The following is a 21,951-nucleotide window of genomic DNA, read 5'->3' as shown; positions in this document are numbered from 1 at the left end:
AGGTAACTTTGAATCAGAGATATGAACATTTTTCTGCTAAACCAGAAACCTTCTCAAAAAAAAAAAAACCAAACAAACAAACCGACCTTACCAAAGCACTCAACTCTTTACTTTTACTGAAAAGTAAAACAACAACAAAAGAACACACCCACCAAAGCTACATGCTCACAAGGGACGCTACATATAACTACACTATGCCATGGACTAGGATTATATTACCTCCAAAGGTGCCTTTTAATTTATTGTACAATTTTATGGAAAACAAGAATACAAATGCAATATTATACTGTGGAGAACTTGTACCTAGTCATTTCTCCAACTTAAGACAAAGATGTGTGACGATTTCTATCATATTAACAACATCAAGTTTTCGCTCCATTCATAAATGTGGCCACAATAAAAGTGAGGAGTATATCACACTAGTTAGTGCCTAACGGATAAATTCTCTTAAGCACTTAAGCACTTATTTCTCTATCCTTGAAGAGCGCAAAGCTTTCCAAGTATGATATGCAAAATTCTGCTCTCCTATTTGGTCAACAGGACTATTTGCAATCCTGGAACATAGAGTTCTGTGCATATAAGAGAAAACAATTTGCATTTTCTCTGTATTTTGTGAGCATGGCTTTCATGCAAACATCAGATGCCGAGCATGATCCAAACAAATCTTCTTGCTGATAAGAATTCAGCCCTGTGAAAACAAACTCTGTGGAACTTAATTAATATAACAGTCATTCCCACCACTTGGTTATGGGAAAGTAAATGGGGGCAGGGACAGAAGATCAACAGAAAGCCTCATTCTTGCATGAACAGATTTTCATGTTCAGGAACTAGGAAAACCATTCTGTTATTTATGATGTCACTGAGACTTGCACAATTTACACATCAAAGGGTTAAAGAATTAAATCTTTCCTAAGAGTTCAAGTCGCTGCACATAAATACTGTTGTGACTACAGATTGCAAAAGAACGGAAACACAGTAAATCATCCCATTTTTTCTGAGAAATTCTGGGACTATGTTCTGAACTTCCAGGAACAGAAGACAAACACTGCCAATTCTCACTGCCGGATTTTTATTGAAGAGTTTGAGAATTTGGAAAGGGCTCCTGAAAGCCACTAAAAGGTAGTATTGATTTTTTCCACAAAGCAAGAGATTGTTTCCAGGAGAATGCACTCAGTGTGACTGGTCTACGTGCTATTGTTTGAGATATATTTTTTAATCTATATTGCACATTAAAAGCCCATCATGGAAGTTTGTTAGAGGCTTTTAGCACTTCCTCTCTCCCCAAAAATGGGGAAAAGAAGGGCAGAGGGGGCTTTGCAAAGGCCATCCAAAAGGATGCTCTGTAGTACATCCATATTTTTGCAGGTCTTCACTTCTCTTGCTGTCAATATTTTGAATGTAATCTCGAACGGAAATGTGTCAATTTAAACTAAATATCAAAGCTGCAGCATTAAGATCCCAACCTTAGGGACTCTGGAAGAATGTTCTGTACAGACTTCCATTCATATCAAGTCAGAAAATGTACTGAAAAAAGGAGAACAAGAATACTTGTTCACACTCTAATCTAGAGCATATTTAGTTTAACCTTCTTTTAGCCCTTTACCAACACAATGCTGGCGCTGTAGCCAAATTTGAAAGACAAGTTGATGAAAGCTTCTAAGTCAGATTTAGTAGGGGTGGAAAAACAGATGTTCAGTTTTTGTAATGCGAACTTAACTTGTGACAGAAGGCAAAGTAGTTGTGAATGGACTTCCAAAGCTAGGCTTTAAACCTGTTACAAGCACTTAGGATAGTTAACACACAGCAAGCTATGACCAAAAATATTGATGGGGACTGACCTTCCCAGCATTTTAAGCTACACATGTTGCTTTGACAAGCATGTGGGATCCAACCAAGTGAGGCGCAGACACAGGGAAGAGCAAACCATGATGGAGAGACTTCTGTCTCCGAAACTATGAATGCTCTTGGACTTTGAGAAAATGCAAACAAATTGGGGGAAAATGGAATTATACTATACGTATACTCTCATTCAGTATACACTATAGTCCAGACATAATTTTCTGGGATTTGCCCTATTTTTAAGCTTTTTTTTTTTCTATTTTTTTAAGCAGAGTTTTTATCTCCATTTTTCCTTTATGATTTCTGTATCCACAGTTTTCTCAGGGTGAAAAAAGTCTGCGTTTGTAGATTTGAGATAACAAAATCTGACCTTGAAGAAAAGAGCAATATAGTCATTTATTGTTGTTGCTTAGCTAAAAACTCCAATCTTCTTACTTCCCCTTTGTAGGAAACTGAATTATATTCTTGACAATACAAGAGTGTTGGGCTGTCTGTGCCCTGAACGGACACGTGGATTTGCACAGACGTAGGCACTGCCTGACTGCAACTGGTCCAGCTCTCCTCTTCACAGACCTTATGCGGTGTGGTAACACATTTAGGAACAGCTAGTGATGGAGATCAGAAACACAGTTTTGCTGACCATCTGTAGCGACCCCTTCTCTCCTCTTTCCTTAGTGCTTTGGTTTCAAAACTCTCATAACCACATTAGAATCTCCAATTTCACTTTTAATTCATTTCCTAGTTATCAAGGAAAGCCTAAGCGCATGGCCGGAAAGCAGCCTAACAAATCTTTGATGTACCTCACAGCAGCTGAACTGGGGCAGCAGAGACTCTATTTTCACAAGAAAGTTTCATATCTGGTAGAGAACTTGTGGTTCAGAATGACTGTCTACAATTTAAGATTTCTCTTCTATAGATCTCCATTCATTTAGCTTACTGACATGACTCAGATCATGCTCCAAATGAATTTGTATAATTCACAGTGCAACCAAAGTTATGAAATCCAGGCACAGCAATTCATGTATCCTTTCAAAAGCACAGACCTAGACACAATAATACAGATTTTCACAACACTCTCAAAGTTCACTCAATCTTTACAACTGGAAAAGCAATTAGAACTGCTTCATTTTTCCTGTTATCAGGAAAACCATTAGAGTGAATTCAACTGACAACAGCACATAGTAAAGCTAGTCTTAACTAATGTGAGGTTTCCTGTTGGACGGAAAAAGAAAGTTTAAGTTCATCAATTATGAAATAGAAGCATCCTATTGAGGATTTTTCCTCTTTTTAAGTGAGTAGCTTGACTGTAGTAATCACTGCTGGCAATGTTTCTCTTGAGACAAAGGGAAAAAAGGTTTAAATGTCATATGGTTCTCTAATCATTTGTGCATCTGCAGGGCCCAAAATCATAACTGAATCCTTATGGTGGTAGGCACTGCATGAAAACAATAAGGGGACAAGAAAAAGGAAGGAGGGAGGAAAAAGCAGGTCATGCCTGAAATAGCAGATTTGTAGTTCCATTAAAAAATAATAATACAATGCATGCAGTATGCCAACCACAATTGCCTGGAAAAAGAACTATGTGTGTTTTTGCCTAGAATTATTGAACTGATTTTTTTTTAATAGATATTCTTTGCAGTGTGCCATATTGGCTGCTTAGATACAAGATAACCACTAAACAAACATACAATCTGCCTTTCTTCCTACAAGTGTAACATTCAGCAAACACGGTACTTTCTGGTACAGGGCATTTCACTGGTACTGCTGCTTACCCTTTTTCCTGGGGAATGGAGTGCTTTCTTCCAACTATGACCTAGCTAACCTACCTACCTAGCATACCTAGGAAAAGGCATCAAATCTTAGGCAATATATCCTACCAATCCTTTTTTTTTTTTTTTTTCCTCCTCTCTCTCTTCAGTAGTAGGTCTTGATTACCGGATGATAGGCTCTGTTACCAAACGTTGGAAAAACCTAGAGAGTAACTGGACGTTGATGAAAAATTTGAACTCTCAATCAGTCACTAGCACATGGCAACACGATGCTACCATCTGACATGAACATGCGCTTTGATTACTTACTATCCGATAAGGAAGATGCAAAAAGGAGTCTGGGCAGCCAGCTAAAGCCATTTGTTCCTTCAAATTTTCTTCAAATTACGTCTACTGCTTCACAGGACCTGCAAAGGACAAACAGACTGTCAGAAACCATACTGAAGACATTTCATCAACTTATTATTGAAAACAATTAGAAAGGGAAGGCTGAGAGGAGCAAGATGAAGTGACAAGGATTTGCATCGACTTGGAGTAGCAGATCTGCAAGTTTGCTGTCTGCAGGCAAGAAAACATTTGATACGCTGCTAAACAGCCCAAGACATCTAGTCTCAGGCAAATGGCTGCTGTTCTGTTGCGCATCCCAGGCAGGAGAGAGAGTTTTTATTAACGCACAAGCCCCAGCTATTTGAGGATTGGCACTCATCAACTAAGACTTCATTTTACATTATGGAAAGAAAATGTAGTAAGATGGGAGCTAGCTAAGGCGAGAACCACCTGCACAGCAGTAACCTTCAACACTTACTTACTCTATCTCTTCCCCCTTTTATCCTTTCCAGCCTGTCTTTTCCCTCGGGGTTTCTTTCTCATGCACTATTTCAAACAGATGTAGATTTGCATGGAATGACCTCTTTTCCAAAAAGAGTGTTTTTCTATTTCTGTGTTCAGTTTTTTAATTTGAGCAGACACCTACTGCAAGTATGTTTAGAAGTGCACATGGCTTATACAGTAAAAATGACAAAAGACTATTGAAGCAAAGCCACTGTAGGATGAGCAAATGATTTTAACTACCATTTCGTAACAATGGAAAGAAAACTAAGACAAAGGCATTGCCCCACAATGCTTCCTAGTCACAAGATTTCTCCCAACCACTTTCATTTGGCTAGGGACAGCCCTGCCATATGAAAGGAGTGCCTATTCATCTCTACGCAGAGAGCAAGGGGAGAAAAAATTGCCAAGTTAAGGATGACTTTTTACTCTTACCCCACGCAAGCTCCTCTCTTTTTTACTGTTACAATGATCAGTTATTGATTCAAAACAAAAGCCTTCGGTTGAACAGACTACTCGCTGCTCTCCACTAGGAATGAGTTTTGGTCTCATAGCAGTTAAGTCATAGACAAAGACACCGGATATCTTGACAAAAATGCTGCGGAGGAAGTTGCAGCCTATAATCCAATAAAACTACCCATTGCTCTAGGAAGTGTTACTTTACCTAGTCCTAGAAAAAAAAAAAAATGCCTGAGACAAATTAGCTTTCTTGCCTACCAGAAAGGTAGACCAGCTCCTGGGAGCTCCCTTCCAGGAAAAAAAAAAAAAAAAAAAAAAAAAAAAAAAAAAAAAAAAAAACGTTATTGTGCTTCTTGTTTTCCTGATAGCAACCTTCTGGGGTCAGGTCATATAGCTAATTGCCTTGGAGAAGAAACTGTTCTTGGCAACAACATATTTGCAAATGAGTTTAATTCCCTATAAGGTATAAATCAAGCTGTTTATTTTAGGTACTTCTCCCATAAGATTTACCTAAGTTAAAACTAAAGCCTTAAAGGATTCACGGGAGAAATAAAACATCCCCTCAAACATCTAACTCTGCTGGCACGATGCCCAACTTGTACTGTTGCTAGGACCTTTCACCAGATATGTCTTTAAACACATAAACAATGCTCTAGAGCTACATTATCTAACTCCCACTCCACACCTAAAAGTCTGCAGTCAGGTTTTAAAAAGGGAACCGTTTAACAGGGTAGTTTTCATTTTCAGGGCAAGATTTACCTCATTCTCCCTAAGTATTCTGGAAGAATTAAAGATGGATTTAGGGAAATGCCTTTTATCTTGGCCGATGGGTGCCAAAAGCCTTTCATTTGGGGAATACAGGCTTTTTTGTAAGCACATCAAAAGCTAAAGTCAGAGAAGTCATTGGAGTAGACGTTCTGAAGTTGGGGTAATGCAACAAGAACAAAGAGAAGTGTGTGATTAGCCTGTAAACCCAGAGAGATTAAAGAAACCCTAGGAAAAGGGGTAAGGGAAAAGAAATCAGTCTTGCACTGCAACAGTTTTATTCATACAGGAAAAGGTATGATTGTTGTAAATTTAACTGCAGGTTATTCCAGATCGAACCAATCTTTCACTAGATAGATGTTGCAGCCAAAGCCACCAATTCCCATATTGCAAGATACACTAGGTACGTTTCCAAACAATACCAAACCAATTTGTCTGCTCTTGGGCGTGCTGCAGTTTACACTACAGCCCCATTACACCAGTGGAAGATCATCAATTATGGCAAACAATAGCCCGACTCAGGATTGTCTAATTTATCAAGACCTATTTGTTTCATTGCGAGATTCCTGAGTATTCATCAGTAAACACCGCAGAAACAGAGGAAAGCAATAATCCTTAGATGATATCATTCCCAGTCAGTCATACATTAACGCTGATTTAAGATCGCATCTCTTTTGTCTGTCTAAAAGCAGTTTATCAAAGCAGTCCTGCCCTAGTAACACAAAAAGCCTTTGCTCACCTTTGAGATCTAAGGCCCTATTGTACCACAACATCAATGAGTAATAAATTTTATGGGGACAATTCATACTTCAGCAGATAAAAATTAGTATTTTAAAACAACTTTTTCTTTCCTATAGTCTTCAAATTTGATTTTTAGCATGTCAGTTCTCTTCAGAGATCTTAACTATGTTTTAACTTGAAAGGTCTCAGCACAAATCATAAGAAATTACTCAAGTGCCAAGTTACTGCCCTTTTCTTAAAAGGCCTTAGATGGGGGAAGGAAATTCTGAAGGCTTCTAAATAGAAAACAAAGCATGCAGTCGCACTGCTACAAACCTCAGCATATTCACCGGCTAGAACTATAGTCATGCAGCAGCAACCCAGACAGCGTGAGCACATTCAAAACCAAGAGACTCCACAAGCTTTGCTGGTTTAAGGAACCTCTCTTCCTCTGACAGTTTTTGAAAGAAACTTGTCATGATAAACCAGACTTCAAATGCCATAGACAGAATCACATTTAGAATGATACTCTCCAATTTAAGAAAGAGTCTGTTGTGACTCTAGACCCCGAATCTCCATAAATAGTAGAGTGGCAGGCAGACTCAGTGCCTATCAGAGGCTGGAAAGTAGAAATTTCCAAGATAGCAAAGGCTGGAAGCTTCTAGCACCAGCAGGAAACCTTCTGCTCCACCTAAAAATACAACCATAGAACAGATTCAGTGCCGTCATAGCTAACGAGGAACTGAGAGCACTGTCAAACGGAGCATCTGTATCCCCTGAGCCTGAGCCACACAGGAGTACCAGGAGGAAGCAGCCAAGTGACAGGAGAGGGAGACTCCTATCTGCCAACCTACTCTGTTGTCCAGGCAGGTCTGCTGCTTGCGCTCAGGACCTTGTGTTGAGACTGCCAACAGCTGCCCAGCATCAGTGACAATGCTTACCTGCTATAGAAGAGCCCTGCTCCTCCACATGGAGGCTAACAGTGCTGTAAAGACCTAGAAAGTAGGAAGTGTGACTACATGGCTCAGGAAGAAACGGTCAAGGGCAAAGAGTTCCAGATAGTTTTCTCCTTGATTCTTCCAGTAAGTGGGAAGGGCTTGAGGAAGACTGGATGAACCCTGTGGATGAAAAAATGGTTGCACAGGTGTTGTCAGAGACAGTTTTAGTTTCTGTGACTATGAGACCCTTTCTGAGGACTGCAAAAGATGGCAAGAGATGGGATCCACCTGACAAGGTAGGAAAAAGACTCCTTGCCAACAGGCTGGCCAAACTTGTAAGAAGAGTTTTGAATTACACATGATGGGGGAGGAAGAGAATGGCCAGGAATCAAGTGAGGAAGTGTTGGGCAAAGCTGGTGAGCAAATGGTGCAGCCTGACATGAACAAAAGGACATGCTAACCAATGGAAAAAAAAAAAAAAAAAAGACAAAGTGGAATCACTACAAGTGTATGCACACAAATAAGGAAGTGTCTACAGGACTGCATTAATGGAGAAAGCTTTCCTTGCTCTTCTTAGAAATCAAGACACAGGGGTGCCTCTCTGAAGTAGCGGTATACTAACGTACACAACCTAATTTGTCCTGTTTGTTCCTTATAAGTCTGTATGTAGTTATAGGGCTGCCATTTCATTGGTATGAGATGAGACCAGAGGAAGAGTATAAATCAAGGAAGGTGAAGGAAGACCAGGTTAGGTAGCACTTACACAAGCGACCTACGCAAGACTATGGGCCCTGATGGCATGTGCCCATGAATGCTGAGGCAGCTGGCTGACATCACTGCAAGGCCACTCTCAAATACCTTTCAAAGTCATGGAGGATCAGGGAGGGGTGCCTAAGGACTGCAAGGAAGTAAATATCACTCATCTTCAAGGAGGAGGATCCAGCGGACGACAGGCTGGTAAGCCTCATATTGATCCCAGAGAAGGTGACAGAGCAAATAATCCTGGAAACCACTTTCAAACACATGAAGGACAAGAATGTGATCAGGAGCAGTCCTGATTCGCAAGTAGTGCTTAGTCAAGTTGATAACCTTCTGCAGTGAAATGACTGACTTGGTAGATGACACCAGCGGACATTGTTTATCTTGAATTTAGCAAGGCTTACAACATCATCTCTCAAAACATTCTCACAGGCAAACTGATAAGCACAGGCTAAATAAGCAGACAGTGAAACGGTCTGAAAATTGACTGAATTGCTGGGCTCGGGTGGTTGGGATCAGTGGTATAAACTCCTGCTCGAGCCCAGCCACCAGTGGCACACCCCAGGTGTCAATACTGGAGTCAACAGTTTAATACCTTCACTAGTAAGCCAGATGAAGGGACAGAATGAACCTTCAACAAGTTTGCAGACAGCACAAAATGGGCGGGAGCGGTTGATACATTAGACGGATGTGCTGTCATTCAGAGGTGCCTCAACAGGATGCAGAAACAGGCTGTTAGGGATTTCACAAACTTCAACTAAGAGAAATGAAAAGTCCTGTACCTGTTGACGAATAACCCCATGTGCCACTACACGTAGGAGGCCAACAAGTGGACAAGTTGACCATGAGCCACAAATGTGCCCCAAAGAAGTCCAAGAGCACCAGAATTGCATTAGGAAGAGTCTTGCCAGCAGGTCATGACAGGAGATTCTTATGCTCTGCTCAGCCCTGGTGAGACCACATCTGAAGCGCTCTGTGCTCTTCCAGGCTCCCCACTATGTGAGAGACATGGACATACAGGAGCGAGTCCTGCAGAGGCCACACAGTTGATTAACGGATTGGAGCATCTGACATGGGGAGAGGCTGAGAGTGCTGTCGCTGCAGTGGCTCTATATCCTCTAGAGGCTTAGGCAGGATCTTATCAGCATGTATGAGTATGTTATGGAAGGGTTTCAAAGACAATACAGCCAGAGTCACTTCAGTGGCCTCCAGCGACAGGACAAGAGCAATGGGCACACATGGCAACACAGGACAGACTGTCTAAACAAGAAATTTTGTGTGTGTGTGTGTGTGTGTGTGTGTGTGTTAATGTGAGCATGATCACATTCTCAAAACTCAACTGGACATAAGTCTGGACAACCTGCTCTAGTTGATCTCTGTGGGGGTGCGCATATCTCCAGAGGTCCCTTCCAACTTCAGCTGTGCTGTGATCTAGCATGAGAAAAAAAAGAAAAATCTAGCTACACATCCTGAATATTACTGCTGGTCTGGTCTAGTTGTTTCTGTTCATAGTCAAATTACCTACAAAACCAGTAGATTTAATTATCAGTGAATTAAGCCTCTCATCAGATATGTTTATTGATGTACAGCTTGCTTCTTGCATACTCTCAGAAAGAGAATGGTATTTTGCTTTTCAAGTGCTAAGTATCGGCAACCTACGCACCTACAGAACTGCAGTAGGGTATGGTAACTCTGCCAATGCAGGAAGTTTTCCAGGTTCTACATGTGCCATCTGTCAAAGTCTTTAAATCCAGGAGAAAAATAATAGGAAAAAAATCACGCATAGATTAATTTGGAAGAGAAGGATAAAATAATAGCTCAAAAAACAAACAAGCACCTTCAAGGTTTTCTCAAATCTTGACCTACCTAAAGACCCTTCTCAAAGACCTCAGGTTTAACACATGGAATAAAAATCTTTCCCTTTCCTACGTCTCCCTCCCCGTCTCTACACCTTTTACTCTCTCAGATAGCCAGTGTCATCAATTCACTTCCCCTCCATACTGCAGTATTTCCAGGGCACACACAACCTGAATTAAAGCAACTAAGTTCATAAAATATTCTCTTCTGTAAGTCACTCTCAAGACTGTCTGGGACAACTCAGCTAGACATAAAACTTAACTTGAGGAGCAAGTGAAATGAGAATACTCTGTCTTGTTGGTTGGTACACAGAGCAATCAGCAAGAACTCAGTGCCCTCTCCCTGTCCAAGGGCTTCTTCACTCCATGGCATCTGGGAAGGTTCTTCAATTTTTATGCATACCTACAGATGTGAACTGCACTTCTATGATAGAAGAGAGTTGTGCGGATGTATTTTTTTGCTTACACTTCCTTACTCTCCTATTCACATTGCCGTAGTTACAACAGTAATAAGGTTTGGATGAAGAGAGCAAATCTTCATAAAAGCCCTGAAGCCCAACAGTGCCCTCAGCTATGTGGAAGCTCAGGCACATGCTTTTCCACACATGGAAAAGACCCATATGGCCTCCCATAAATGTGAAATATGGCCTTGCAGGCTGGAAAAAGAAGTGCAGCCAGATCCCCTGGCTGGCAGGACAAAGGAGACTATATCCTAAAACACACTATGTAGTTCACACATTTGTCCCTGATTTCAAACCACTAGCAACCTGTACATACCAGGATTTCCAACTATCGCTCCTTCAGTGGTGATTTCAAGTAAAGATTGTCTTATAGGACGGCAATATCCATCTCCCCACCACGTGTCCTGAGGTGATCATTTGGTCAGAGGGACTCACTGCATTTCATTAGTGCAGACAAAGGTAACCCAAAGACTTCCACTCCAAACCGGCAAGTTTCTGTGCAAGTAACAAACCACCATTGCTCAGTTAGACATTTGGTCACACACTAGGAACATAAGAGCATGGTAGATGCAAATTTTAAACGCCACCCCTTTTGTTGCCCCCCCCCCCTTTTTTTTTTTTTTTTTTTTTTTTTTTTGCCACAGACAAGCCAATAGTATTTGAACATACTTCCAAAGACTCTTATTTTCCACTTCCCCCTCTTACTCACTACCAGCACACGCTTACTTCTTTCCCCAGCTCGGAAAGTCCCTGCCTTCTCACCCAGCATCTCAGCTCTTCCCAATGCTATAAACCAATAGGAATGCCACTTTGAGCAATTTTTTTTTTTGGCCTGATATTCCAAAATGTCACCTCTCTCCAACAGCAAAGGATTCATTATCATAGATGCTTACTGCTCTAGAGAGCTTAATACCACATAATACTGAATACCACCTGCAGATTTCCTAATTTCTTCCCATTTCCCTTGCACAGGCTATTTTATGTAATACCCATAGCTAAAATGCATTTGCAAGTCTATAATATAAAGCACTTACCCTAGAGTATTACTGAAGTATTACTAAAGTAATACTTTAAACATGGCTTGGAAAACAAAAGCATTGTTAAATTTTCAAGTGAGTGTTGCATACTAAAATGAAAAGCACTGTTCAAAACACAAGTCATCAATCAAAAAATCACTTCAGTCAAGTCCAAACACACCCACGATTCCATATAAAAAATCTGGTCTTATGAAAAAGGGAATATAATTCTCTTTGCCGTTCTTAATTGCAAAGCTGTTAGTCTAAATATTACACCTTGTAAAGGAAGCCATTTGCCATTGTAATTTTGCCAGAAAATGAAGCATCTTGGCAACAGAAATTCAGGCTTTTGAAAGCCAAAACAGATACATACTTTACAAGTAGCACAGGAAAACTGATGCCATCCCACTTTAAGTCTTGCCAGAAAAAAAAAAAAAATATATATATATATATATATACATACACGCTTTAGCATTTTTCATTTTCCTGAAGCTGCCCAAAATTCTGAAAAGCCTCCCCAAGATGGGTAACGTGTCAATTCATGTTTCTCTTTTGTCAGGGCAGCTTCACTAAGGATAAAAAGTCCTGAGAGAGAAACAGCTACTTCAGTCCCTTGCCCATTTATGTAAGGTCTTCCCCATGCTCCAAATGATGTATTGCAGTTTAAAATTTGAACGTTGTCATCAAGTTATGAAATATTTGTGAAACTCTGCAGTTTCACACCTTGCTCTTTCAAACTCTTGAACTTCCTCCTAACAGTTAAGCTGTCTACTGACTTCAAGCAGGAACTTTTGACAACTAAACAGCCTGCATCTGAGCCCAAGTGAAACTTTGAGCAGAAACGGGAGTAAAGAACAACACGGCATGGAGGGCACAATCCCTTCAGCAAATCACATACAAAAGTACGGAGGCCCATAGCTGCCTGATGGGGACACAGGATACCTACAGAGGACCACTTCAGTTGAAGGTGCAGGAACTAATGGCCTCTGATCTGCTATATACATTTTCTCACAAACACCTTTTCTTTCAGAAATGGGGGGAACAAACCCTAGCACTATTGCCTTTTCATGTTTTCCATCTTGCTCTTTAAATTTTGTTTTTTTGCCCAATTTAGTTACCCTGCTTCTATCACAGAATTCAGATTTTTCTACTGTTGGGAAATGTTCTAAATACTACTCTCCTCCTGTGTTATTTTAGGCTGTTATCCAACCTGAAGAGTTAGAGTGAAGTTATACAACAGTTAAGATGATTTAATAGCTTGCAACTGCCAAGCAGGGGACATCCCACTCTCCTGCTCATCCCTTGCTCTGCTCGTTTGCTCCCTTTCTCCCAGCAGCTTGGCGGCACCGCTCCTTTGCCCCTCTTTTGGCCATATGAGGGGCTCGAGGTCAAGTTCGAGTTGCAAAAGGAGCAATTTAGCTTCCTTGGGGAAGCTGGGTTAGCTGTCTGTTAAGGAAAGAAAGTGCAATAAACTTGGATGTGACAAGCAGCTCAGCTGCCGCAAAGTAAATGGCAGGAGACGAGGGAAATAGGACTATCCCTTCCCAGTAGCAGCGCACGGCTGCAGTGGTTCAGGCAATGGGGGAACTTTCCTCTTTGCTTAGAGACAGCAGGTCTCTTGAGGTTCTCTACTTTCCAGGCATCTCACAGAAGATAACATTTGGGTAAGCCTCCAAGAAAATATAAGCATTTGCATTTCCTAGAAGGTACTTCCCACCTCCCCCCTGCTCTCCTTTATGGTATCAAGTGAAGTCTGCTTTTGTTGCATACTTACAAAACTATTGTTGGATCCAGCACACGAAGCTTCTACACTTTCCTACGCCTTTCCCTGGTGCGGATGGTTTTGTGCAGGAGTGGGGCATTGAAAAGCAATGGCTCCGGATCGTGAGGAGAGCGTCTAACCTACCTACACACAAGACATTTCCTTCCTAACTCCCACACAAATAACGTGCATTAATTGGCATGTGCACGTTCTGTTTAATTTTTGTTGAAGAAAATGTTACCATTACAGATTATGGCTGAAAACGCAGCTTAACCAGCACGCATGCTTAGCATTCCCCTGAAAAAGTTTTAGAATTGCAATGTCTAAACTTGCCCTCTAGCTTCAACCATTTATAGGGTATTAGACAATGCAAATAAACCTGGGCTTATTCCCTAACATAAATTATAGATAACTGTAAAAGTCTCTATTGATTGGTTTGCTTCAAAAACATGAACCTGGCTGTCTAAATAAAAGCTTTTGATAATCCTAGTTAATAACTCTTCAAAAAGAAAAACTTCTACTTGGAGTACGGCAAATGACACATGTATACTTACTGATACTGTGTGAACTGTGAGTATTAAGACCTGTAAAATATCAGAATGAGAAACCTCCCTGACTTCGTGGTGTGGCTTCCTGGAAAGGTATTTTGGCCCACCTGATAATTGCCTGGAGCGGGAAAGACCCAATGTGGCTGCTGTCAATGAATGTCTGTCCATCTGCAGCTTTCCTTGTGTAAGCCCTTTGGTTTTCAGGATGGTTTTACGGGCGAGAGGCTACCGAGTGCTGGGAGAGGCCTTGCTGAGCCCTGTCAAGCCTGCTGAGAAGGAAACTCCCTCGTAAAAAGCGTCCAAGCAAAATAATGCAGGCTGTGAATAGCTGTGAGGATGGAGGAACAGATCCCTTGAGTGGAAAGGACTTAAAAGGGATCGTGTGACAGAAGAGGGCCTCTGTGTACATATGTGTGTTCCTTGTTTCAGTCAGAAAGGAAGGAAGGGTTTCTTGCTGCTCTGGGAGGTTCTCCAAAATCAAGCAGTGCTGTAGAGAAACAAGGGAGCAGGGTCCAGGTGTGCTAGGCTGCTGCTCTGCTCTTTGGAGAGTCCCTTTTGCAGCCCCTCTGTTTCTGCATTTTGGCCCTTAGGTCTCCTGAGCTTACATTTGTGGGGAGCATCCTTCCCTGCTAGGAAGGGGAGGTGGAGTAAATCAGATAAAAGCATGCTACCTGCTAATAAGGGGTCCACTTAAGTGCACAGGTTATGCTTAACATACCTCTTATACCCCATGGCTAGAATCATCTACAGAAAGCCCTTCTGTTTAACCACTGAAAAATTACATGCTGTAAGCACAGAAGCGTTCCCCAATATCAACAGCACTTTAATTCTCCCTATAGAGGCCTTTGTTTCTCAGGGACATAGTCCAAAATACAATTTATTCCAAAGAATTTGACAGATCATCTATAGCTAAGATGTAGAAACCACCATGAGTCAGCCAAAATGCAGCAGGAGAACAAATAAGTAATAAATATAGCAACTCATTTTGCCTTTCATGTGCAGCAGGATAGGGCAGTTACCACAGCATAGCTGGTAAGTGATAACTCATTAAAGCCACAAGTAATTCAACCAGGTACCTGAGCCCTAGACCAAGTAAGCAGGAGATACCTAGCTCAACTTCTAGCTGCAAGAAGCCCAAGGAGATGACCCCAGCAAACACTGTGTTGCTCTGGAGAGGAGCAGAAAGCCCAGCCTTGCTGAAGGAGGATCTCAAAGGGAAATGCAAGCAGTGCAGAGCATAACCCAAAAGAATGAGCAGCAACACATGCTTCCCCATTGACTGGAATACATAAATTGCACCAATCTTGCTGGAGGTTACAATTCTGAGGCTCTACTCAATCACTCCTGTGCAATGCAACACTACAACTGATAGAGTATTCTCAATTGGAACAACGTTTGCAATGTTAAAATTTTGATGACATAGTTGTATGTATTTTAATAGCACTTTATTAAGAGATTACGACAAACTCTTATTAGAGCAAAGAGACCATTCTGTAATGATGAGCAAACTCGTCTGACAGATTATGTAAGATACATGCCTCAAACCCAAGGGTGACAAAGTTAGCAGAGGGCAATCGGTGTCCTAATAGAGCCAAACACTCACATTCAGAACATGGTTTCAAAGTTACTGGTGCTCTGTTCTTAAGTACAGCCTGGGAAATTCTTAAATTAGAAAAACAAAACAAAAAAATGTGCATACACACACGCACGCGGTCTTTCCCCCTCCCTGAGTTTGGACATCCCAAAAGCAAGTATACTGACCTGCTTGCAAGCACACTGCTCTGGGACAAGCTTTCCCAACAAAGCGTACACAAAATGGAAAATAAACTCGGAGAATAGGTTAATATTTTGTAGAAGGGTTAATGCGTTAATGTTCAATAAAACCTGAAGTCTGGCCAACACATCACATGTGCCATGTGCATTAGTGTACGTTTATTTATTGCTATTAGCTTGCACCTGCACAGAGAGGACGACAGAGGCTGCTCCCACCTTTGATCCTGAAGGTCACAAGGTGCCTGCAATGCAGCTGCGTGGGGACACTGGTGAGGTTATAAGTGTCACAGCCTCCATAAACCCTTTCACAAATGCAGCTTTGGAAAGCAAAAGGAAGAAGTCTGCAGTAGTACCACCCAGGCTTTATAGACTATGTCAACTTAATTAGAATGGTATTTTGGCAGCACCCAAAGATTATATATCGAAGGCTGGGTAGCAGGCCAAATACTTGACTAGAATATTTTGCCAAGCCACCTACATTAAGAGCTACTTCCCTGTTCTTTCAGGATGCCGTAAAGAAAATCTGTTGTTTCAAGCCTTAGCAGAGACATAGCAGAGGCATGAAACACCAAACATCATCAGCACTGAAGGTCAACTAAATATGCTTTAAACTAGCAACATCCCTAGGTAACCTTCAGACTGGAAAGAGGGAGTATTTGTTCTCAAAAGGTGCAGGCTCCAGATGTAGCCTAAGCTCCTTCCGTAATTTCTTGCCTTACGCCCCAGTGTATTTTAACCCACAAAGCATTTGTATTCATAAAGCTTGGAAAGCAGCACACAGGCTCCCACTCCTGAGCTAGTCCAACTGGCATTAGCAGTAGCAGCAAGTCAGGCAAAGCCAGTGTGTAAGCACCAGGTGCCCAGCATCACTGACAGGCCAGCAGCACGTGAGGCTAAGTCCAGAACTGACCATAAACCTGTATTACTGGGGAGAGAGAATCAAAGGAAAAAAAACACAATCCTATGGATCCAGAGTACAGGGTGAATATATATCTCTGCTCTGGCAGAGCAGCTCAGGAGGAGAAACAGTCAATGCCCATCTCGGTCTATGGTTGCTGTCACGGCTCAGAAGAGCTGCACCTCCAGGATGCCTGTTTCTCACTGTTGAGCAGAGTACTGAAAACTAGCTCAGATATAAGCAGATATAGTCAAGACACTCAAAAATAGCCAGAAGAATCCTACCCCAGATGAACAGCCACATGACACAGCACTGTTACCTTAAGCCTATCTTCGCAGAACAATATTGAGAATCATCCCAAACCATTTCCAGCATACCCCCAAACTCTCTGCCCTTGTACTGCAAGAAGTTTATCTTGATGAAGCTTTAGCTTCTCCCATCTTTAGCAACTTTTAGGATTCTCTCTATGTACATATATGCACACATATCGATATATGTGTGCATGAAAATAAGTAAAGGAAGAGCTTCTTTCCCAGCAGCAGAGGATGTAAAACGAAGCAAGAATCTCTGCAGCTGACACAGCAGACCTCTGTTGCAACTGTTCCACCTCAAAAAATAGTAGTAAATAAATCCTGTAGTTTAATTCTCTTTCCCAGTTTTGCTTTGCCATGAGACAGAGATTCTATGCATGATTTCCTCTTCAAAAACAGCATGAAATTCTACTCACAAAATACTCCACAGTAAAATAAAAGTCTCATCAAAAAGGCAGCAGATAAGCTGTCTTTCAGAAGCCTGCCTGAATTTCAGAAAGTTGGAATTTCCAGTTGCTACTGTTAATTGAAGAAACTGTAACTCAGAGAAGTGGCTTTTTTGTTCCTTTGTATTTTGATCTATAACGGTGTTTATTCATCACTAGTACAATCAGTTCGGCAGATGTATCTGTAGAGCCTCAATTTTTGTTTCAGCCTCATTAATCTGCAATGCTCTGCTGATTTTCAGGACTACTTTATTAAAACCCAGACCTGCAAGAAGAGACGGCTTCACACAGCCTTCTGCGTTAGACAAGCACCATAGGCTTTCACGCTTCTTTCTGCCACTGGAAGAAGAAAAACAGCTCCCTCAGCTAAGACTTAGATGCCTACTAGTCTTAAAGAGATGCCTAAATTATAACATTTTTTTCCTCTTCATATGAGCAGTGGTGCTACAGAATTTGCAGTCAAATAATCTGACGGTCTCTCCTCCTCATAACATTCTTAGTCTTTGGTAAAATATTCTATGGCTTGGCAGCCATCATAGAGTTGTTTTCTGCAACACCTTTGCACAAACGTCTTTTCTAGCCTAGCAATTCATAGAAGAGTCTGTAGTAAGCAACAACATTTTCACGAAAGCTGCCTCATTTAACCAAAAGTTAACCTCTTCATTATGCAAAACAGAGTATCTTCTCTGCCCCAAAAAGCAAGACAGAAGCAGAAGTGTATTGAAGCGGGATACCTCCCAGAGCCAGGTTTGAGAAAGCTACTCAATTGGGAATAAATGCTCTTTTCCCTGGCTGGGGAGACAGCTGCGGTTTACAGAGAAGTTTCCAGTTGTAAACCTTCCCACCACTCTCTCCTAAACTACAACCAAACAGTCAAATTGTGTTCCCGCTGAAGTACAGCCCTCTCTGTCAGAGCAGGTTGCACAATATTCTGGTAAACGGCAACACAATTACCCAGAACGTTGAGGTTAAGGAGAAGAAAAATAAGGGTATCATTTTCACACTATTGCAAGGAGCAGCAAGTAGCAGCACTGATCCGAATAGCTGCTGCAATGAGAGCAAAGAAAGAGTTCTAGAAAGCCACTACTTACACAGCAGGAAGCAGAAACACTGAGCAAATCCAGAGCAGTGTGCCTGAATTTCTCCCGTAGTCTTAGGGATGGAAAGGCACAGCTGTTTTCCATCAGGCTTCGGTGATGGATCCCTCACAGGCTCTTGGTACAGGCTGCTGTCTAGCAGGCTAAGTTTTGTAAGGTTTGAGAGACTATTTCATAACGCATTCAGTGCAGAAATGACCCCCAAAGAACCGAATTGCTCCATTTCTGTGCAAAGCGAGAACACGAGCAGCTCCCTCAGCAGCCACATTCAAGCAAGAACAGGCTAGGCTCCAGTTTTCAGCACAGGACTAGTGCTGAAGTTTTCATGCACTAGAAGAAAGGCAGAGCACATCCATAGAGGAAGTAATCGGCAAGGTTAGGAAGTTGCTAATCGGCAAGGTTAGGAAGTTGCCTCACATGGTCAGACAAGCGAAATCAGAATGTGAGTCCTCGTTATCAGGATCACAGAATGGTTGAGGTTGAAAGGGACCTCTGGAGATCATCTAGCCCAAATCATACAAGGTTTATTCATTTATATGAAAAGCTCATCATCTGAATGAAAGCTTCCAAACTGGAGAATGTCTTCTTTAAGTCTGTACAAATACTAGCAAAAGGTCCACAAGACAGTTTACAGCACTGCTTCAATGATTGCTTTGAGAAACATGACTCCAAGAGCCCACATAAGTGCTCTTTCACCGTCAAATTTAAGGGTCCTATGGAAGTACTCAGTTGAGATACAGTAAACTATTCCTGAACAACTCTGTTTTGTCTCAAAGAGAGTAAAGAGAGTATTTCCAACCAGGTTTCTTTGAAACACCCCAGGAAGTTCATGTGGTCAACAACGGGGCTTCAGGGGAGGGGCCAGTTGCCTGGGCACACACAGACTGTCTCAGAAAACACTTCACCCACTTAAACCATTATTGCCACAACTAGGGTCACTATGTCCCTAATCTTACATGCTTCCCACTCTCCCTGCTGCAGATCAGGTTCTGAGTGTAGCTACTGGTAAAACCAATACTCACACACATCCCTGTCAACTTACACTGGTTGGCAAGGGACTGGTTAACAGTGGGAATTTCACAAGTCGGCAATTACAAAACAGATATGAGCAAGTCCTCTGTTGGCAATTAGAAATCAAGGGTTATTTTATTTTTCCTAGTATAACAGCAGATGCTGCAGTTATTCGAAGGTTTTCACAACCTTAATTGTTGACCTTAATTGTTGTTAATCTTTCCCATGAAATGGAGAGACAGACAGACGCCACCCGCGTTTCGTGAAGAAGATAGTGTCCTGCAGGGTATGAGTAATAAAAGACAGTATTGTCTGCCTTCTCCCTCCTGCATGAAATACAAGGGTATTAGCATTGGCCCGGCAGTATGGAAGGAAAAGAAAGGAGGGGTGACTCAGTGTTTTATTTATTTTTTTGGAGGATACATCTGCTCCAGAGTTGTGCTGCTACACCAAGACAGCTTCTCCCCTCCCTTCCCCCTGGAAGCCAGTGAGGCTTCCAAATGTCGACGAAGGAAGTGCTGCATTTAGACTTCAAGACGCCTGAAACAGCTGATACACAAAGTGCCCTGTCCACCTCACTGAGCATCACTCAGGCTGGAGTGTTAAGCAGCTAAGTGTTGAGTTTCACAGAGAACTATTAAGTTTCATAAACAAGGTCCCACACCCGACGAGAAAGCAGCATTTCAGCCAGAACTGGGAACGTTGCAATAGCTACATGAGAACTTCCCAGGTTCCTGTCCTTTGCTAGGGGGAGACACTCCTGACACTTCTTGTGCCCTAAATTTTTTTTTTTTTGATGTAGAACTTGGGAGACTGTTTGCCAGTGAAGAAGTACGCTCCTTCAATGTTATTCTGCCAGACCATACTTGAAGATATTAACTTAATCTTCCATTAAGTTGCAAATAGGCAACACAGAAGTGGGACATTAAAGTTTAGAAATGAAATATGGGATGTACTGATGCCCGTCCCTATAAAGTAGGGCAAAAGGCCCAAAAGTCAGGATATCAAAGAGCGATTTCATGCTATAGTTAGCTCCAAATGCCCAGAACAAACCTGGACCTAAGGCCAAAGCCAAAGATCAGACTAGAAAGGAATCTGCCACCAGTCATCATGTCAAATACAGAAAGAAAAACCTTTCCTCCCTCTTACCCCAAAATGTATCTTATCTGCAAACTATTTAAAGGTTTCTTGATAGAAAGTGAAGAAGCTAGAAGAAAAACGGTCTTTAAGAGATGTTATGTTTCTAAGAAAAAGGCAGCAGTATGTCAGTCTCCAAGCTGAGTATAGCCATCAGTCACTAACAAAGTATCTTAGAAAAGCTGTTAAGTGGTTTCAAGGAAAACCCAGGGAACCGCAAATCAGTAAGTGCCTTTACATCAGAAGAACTGCTTAAAACTGTAACTTAATAAAACAGACTTTGATAAATATGATATCACAAGGAAGAATCAATACATTTTTGTGTAAGTCACGACGCAGATCTATTCAAGATTTGTCACAGTCATGTGGAGACAGGTGGTCTTCTTGATACAACTTAAAAGAATACATTCATTTTGACAATATCCCTAAAGACTCAAAAGAATCTCATCTCCCATGGTTCACAGAAGTGTTTGCCCTCAACTTAGCTACCTCCTGAAAGGCGAGAATTAACGGGTAGGAAAATAGAGTGAAGTTTCTCCATAGAGGGAATTTCACAAGAATCATTGCTTTGGCCACTGCTTGTGAATATACTGAAACAGAATCTGAAACAGGATGAACAGTGAGATGATAGGAAGTTTCCTGGCAATACCAAGTATACACAGTCATGAGAGTGAGAACTCTGTGCAAAGCATAGCGGAATGATAGCAGGATCCTGAGGGAATGGACAATTATGAGTGCGTCTCAAATTTAATTCCCTTAAACACAAATCATTGTGCAAAAAGACAAATAATCCCATCCGTGCGCATCTCTGGAATAAGCCTAAGGAATCTGAAGTCTTGTTGGAAAGCAGCAGCTAAATGCTCAGTGAAAAAAAAAAAAAAAAAGCAAACTACGTCACATAATACAGCATTAAGAATTAAGGAATTGCTGCAAGTAAAGCAGAAATCATGACAAATCACGGAACTCGGGGCACACCCACTTCTTGAGTACTGCGTGTTTTTATGGCACTAGCAGCGCATAGGAGAATTAGAAAAAGCACAGAGAAGAAACAGAAAAGAAGAGATACTAATAAACCTGGATCTTTTAACTTGGAGGTTCCCTTTCCTCAAAAAAGAGAGCTGAGGAAAACATGACAAGTCTAGCCAATCAGGAATGACATGGAAAAAGTGCCTGGAGAATGGTTATTCCCTCTCAGAGGGGAAGCAGCAAGTAACAGATGTACAACGGGTAAGAAATACATATGAAACACCATCTATGAAACTCACTTCTGTGATTTGCTCTGGTCAACAAAAGTATCATTGAACTAAAATAATAATTTAGGCTAACTACTGGGGAAAAAAAAAGGTCATGAAGGAACAGCAAATGCAGTAATGGAGATAGATATTGGAGTTCAGTGAACTGCTGCACAGATCACCATAAAATGCCCTAGCAGATGAAAACTCAGCTTGGCTACCTAAGCAACTGCTACCACCTGCCCACAACCACAGAGAACTGTGGCCTGACCCACTGGCGCTGCTCCTATCGAGAGGAGCAGCCAGAAGCACACTCACTCTCACTC

At 41.6% G+C, this 21,951-nt stretch overlaps 1 protein-coding gene across 3 annotated transcripts in view; it reads right to left on the bottom strand.

The window, feature by feature from the left end:
• Positions 1–21,951, bottom strand: part of GRB10 (growth factor receptor bound protein 10) — a 145,468-nt gene that overhangs the window by 103,052 nt on the left and 20,465 nt on the right. For 2 of the 3 annotated variants that reach the window (XM_088534087.1, XM_088534089.1), the window contains exon 1: positions 3,918–4,116. In XM_088534087.1, coding sequence (XP_088390213.1) covers positions 3,918–3,968 — 51 coding nt within the window. In that variant the 5' untranslated portion in view covers positions 3,969–4,116. Of the gene's footprint in view, positions 1–3,917; positions 4,117–21,951 lie in introns of those variants that run through there. The other variant, XM_088534088.1, reaches the window with a different exon arrangement.

The sequence above is a fragment of the Tinamus guttatus genome, unplaced genomic scaffold (assembly GCF_059628265.1).
Source record: "Tinamus guttatus ecotype Peru unplaced genomic scaffold, ASM5962826v1 Tinamus_guttatus_pri_ptg000535l, whole genome shotgun sequence".
Lineage (NCBI taxonomy): Eukaryota > Metazoa > Chordata > Aves > Tinamiformes > Tinamidae > Tinamus > Tinamus guttatus.
Note: the sequence above shows the minus strand (reverse complement) of the source record. Positions and strands in the feature narration are given on the sequence as shown.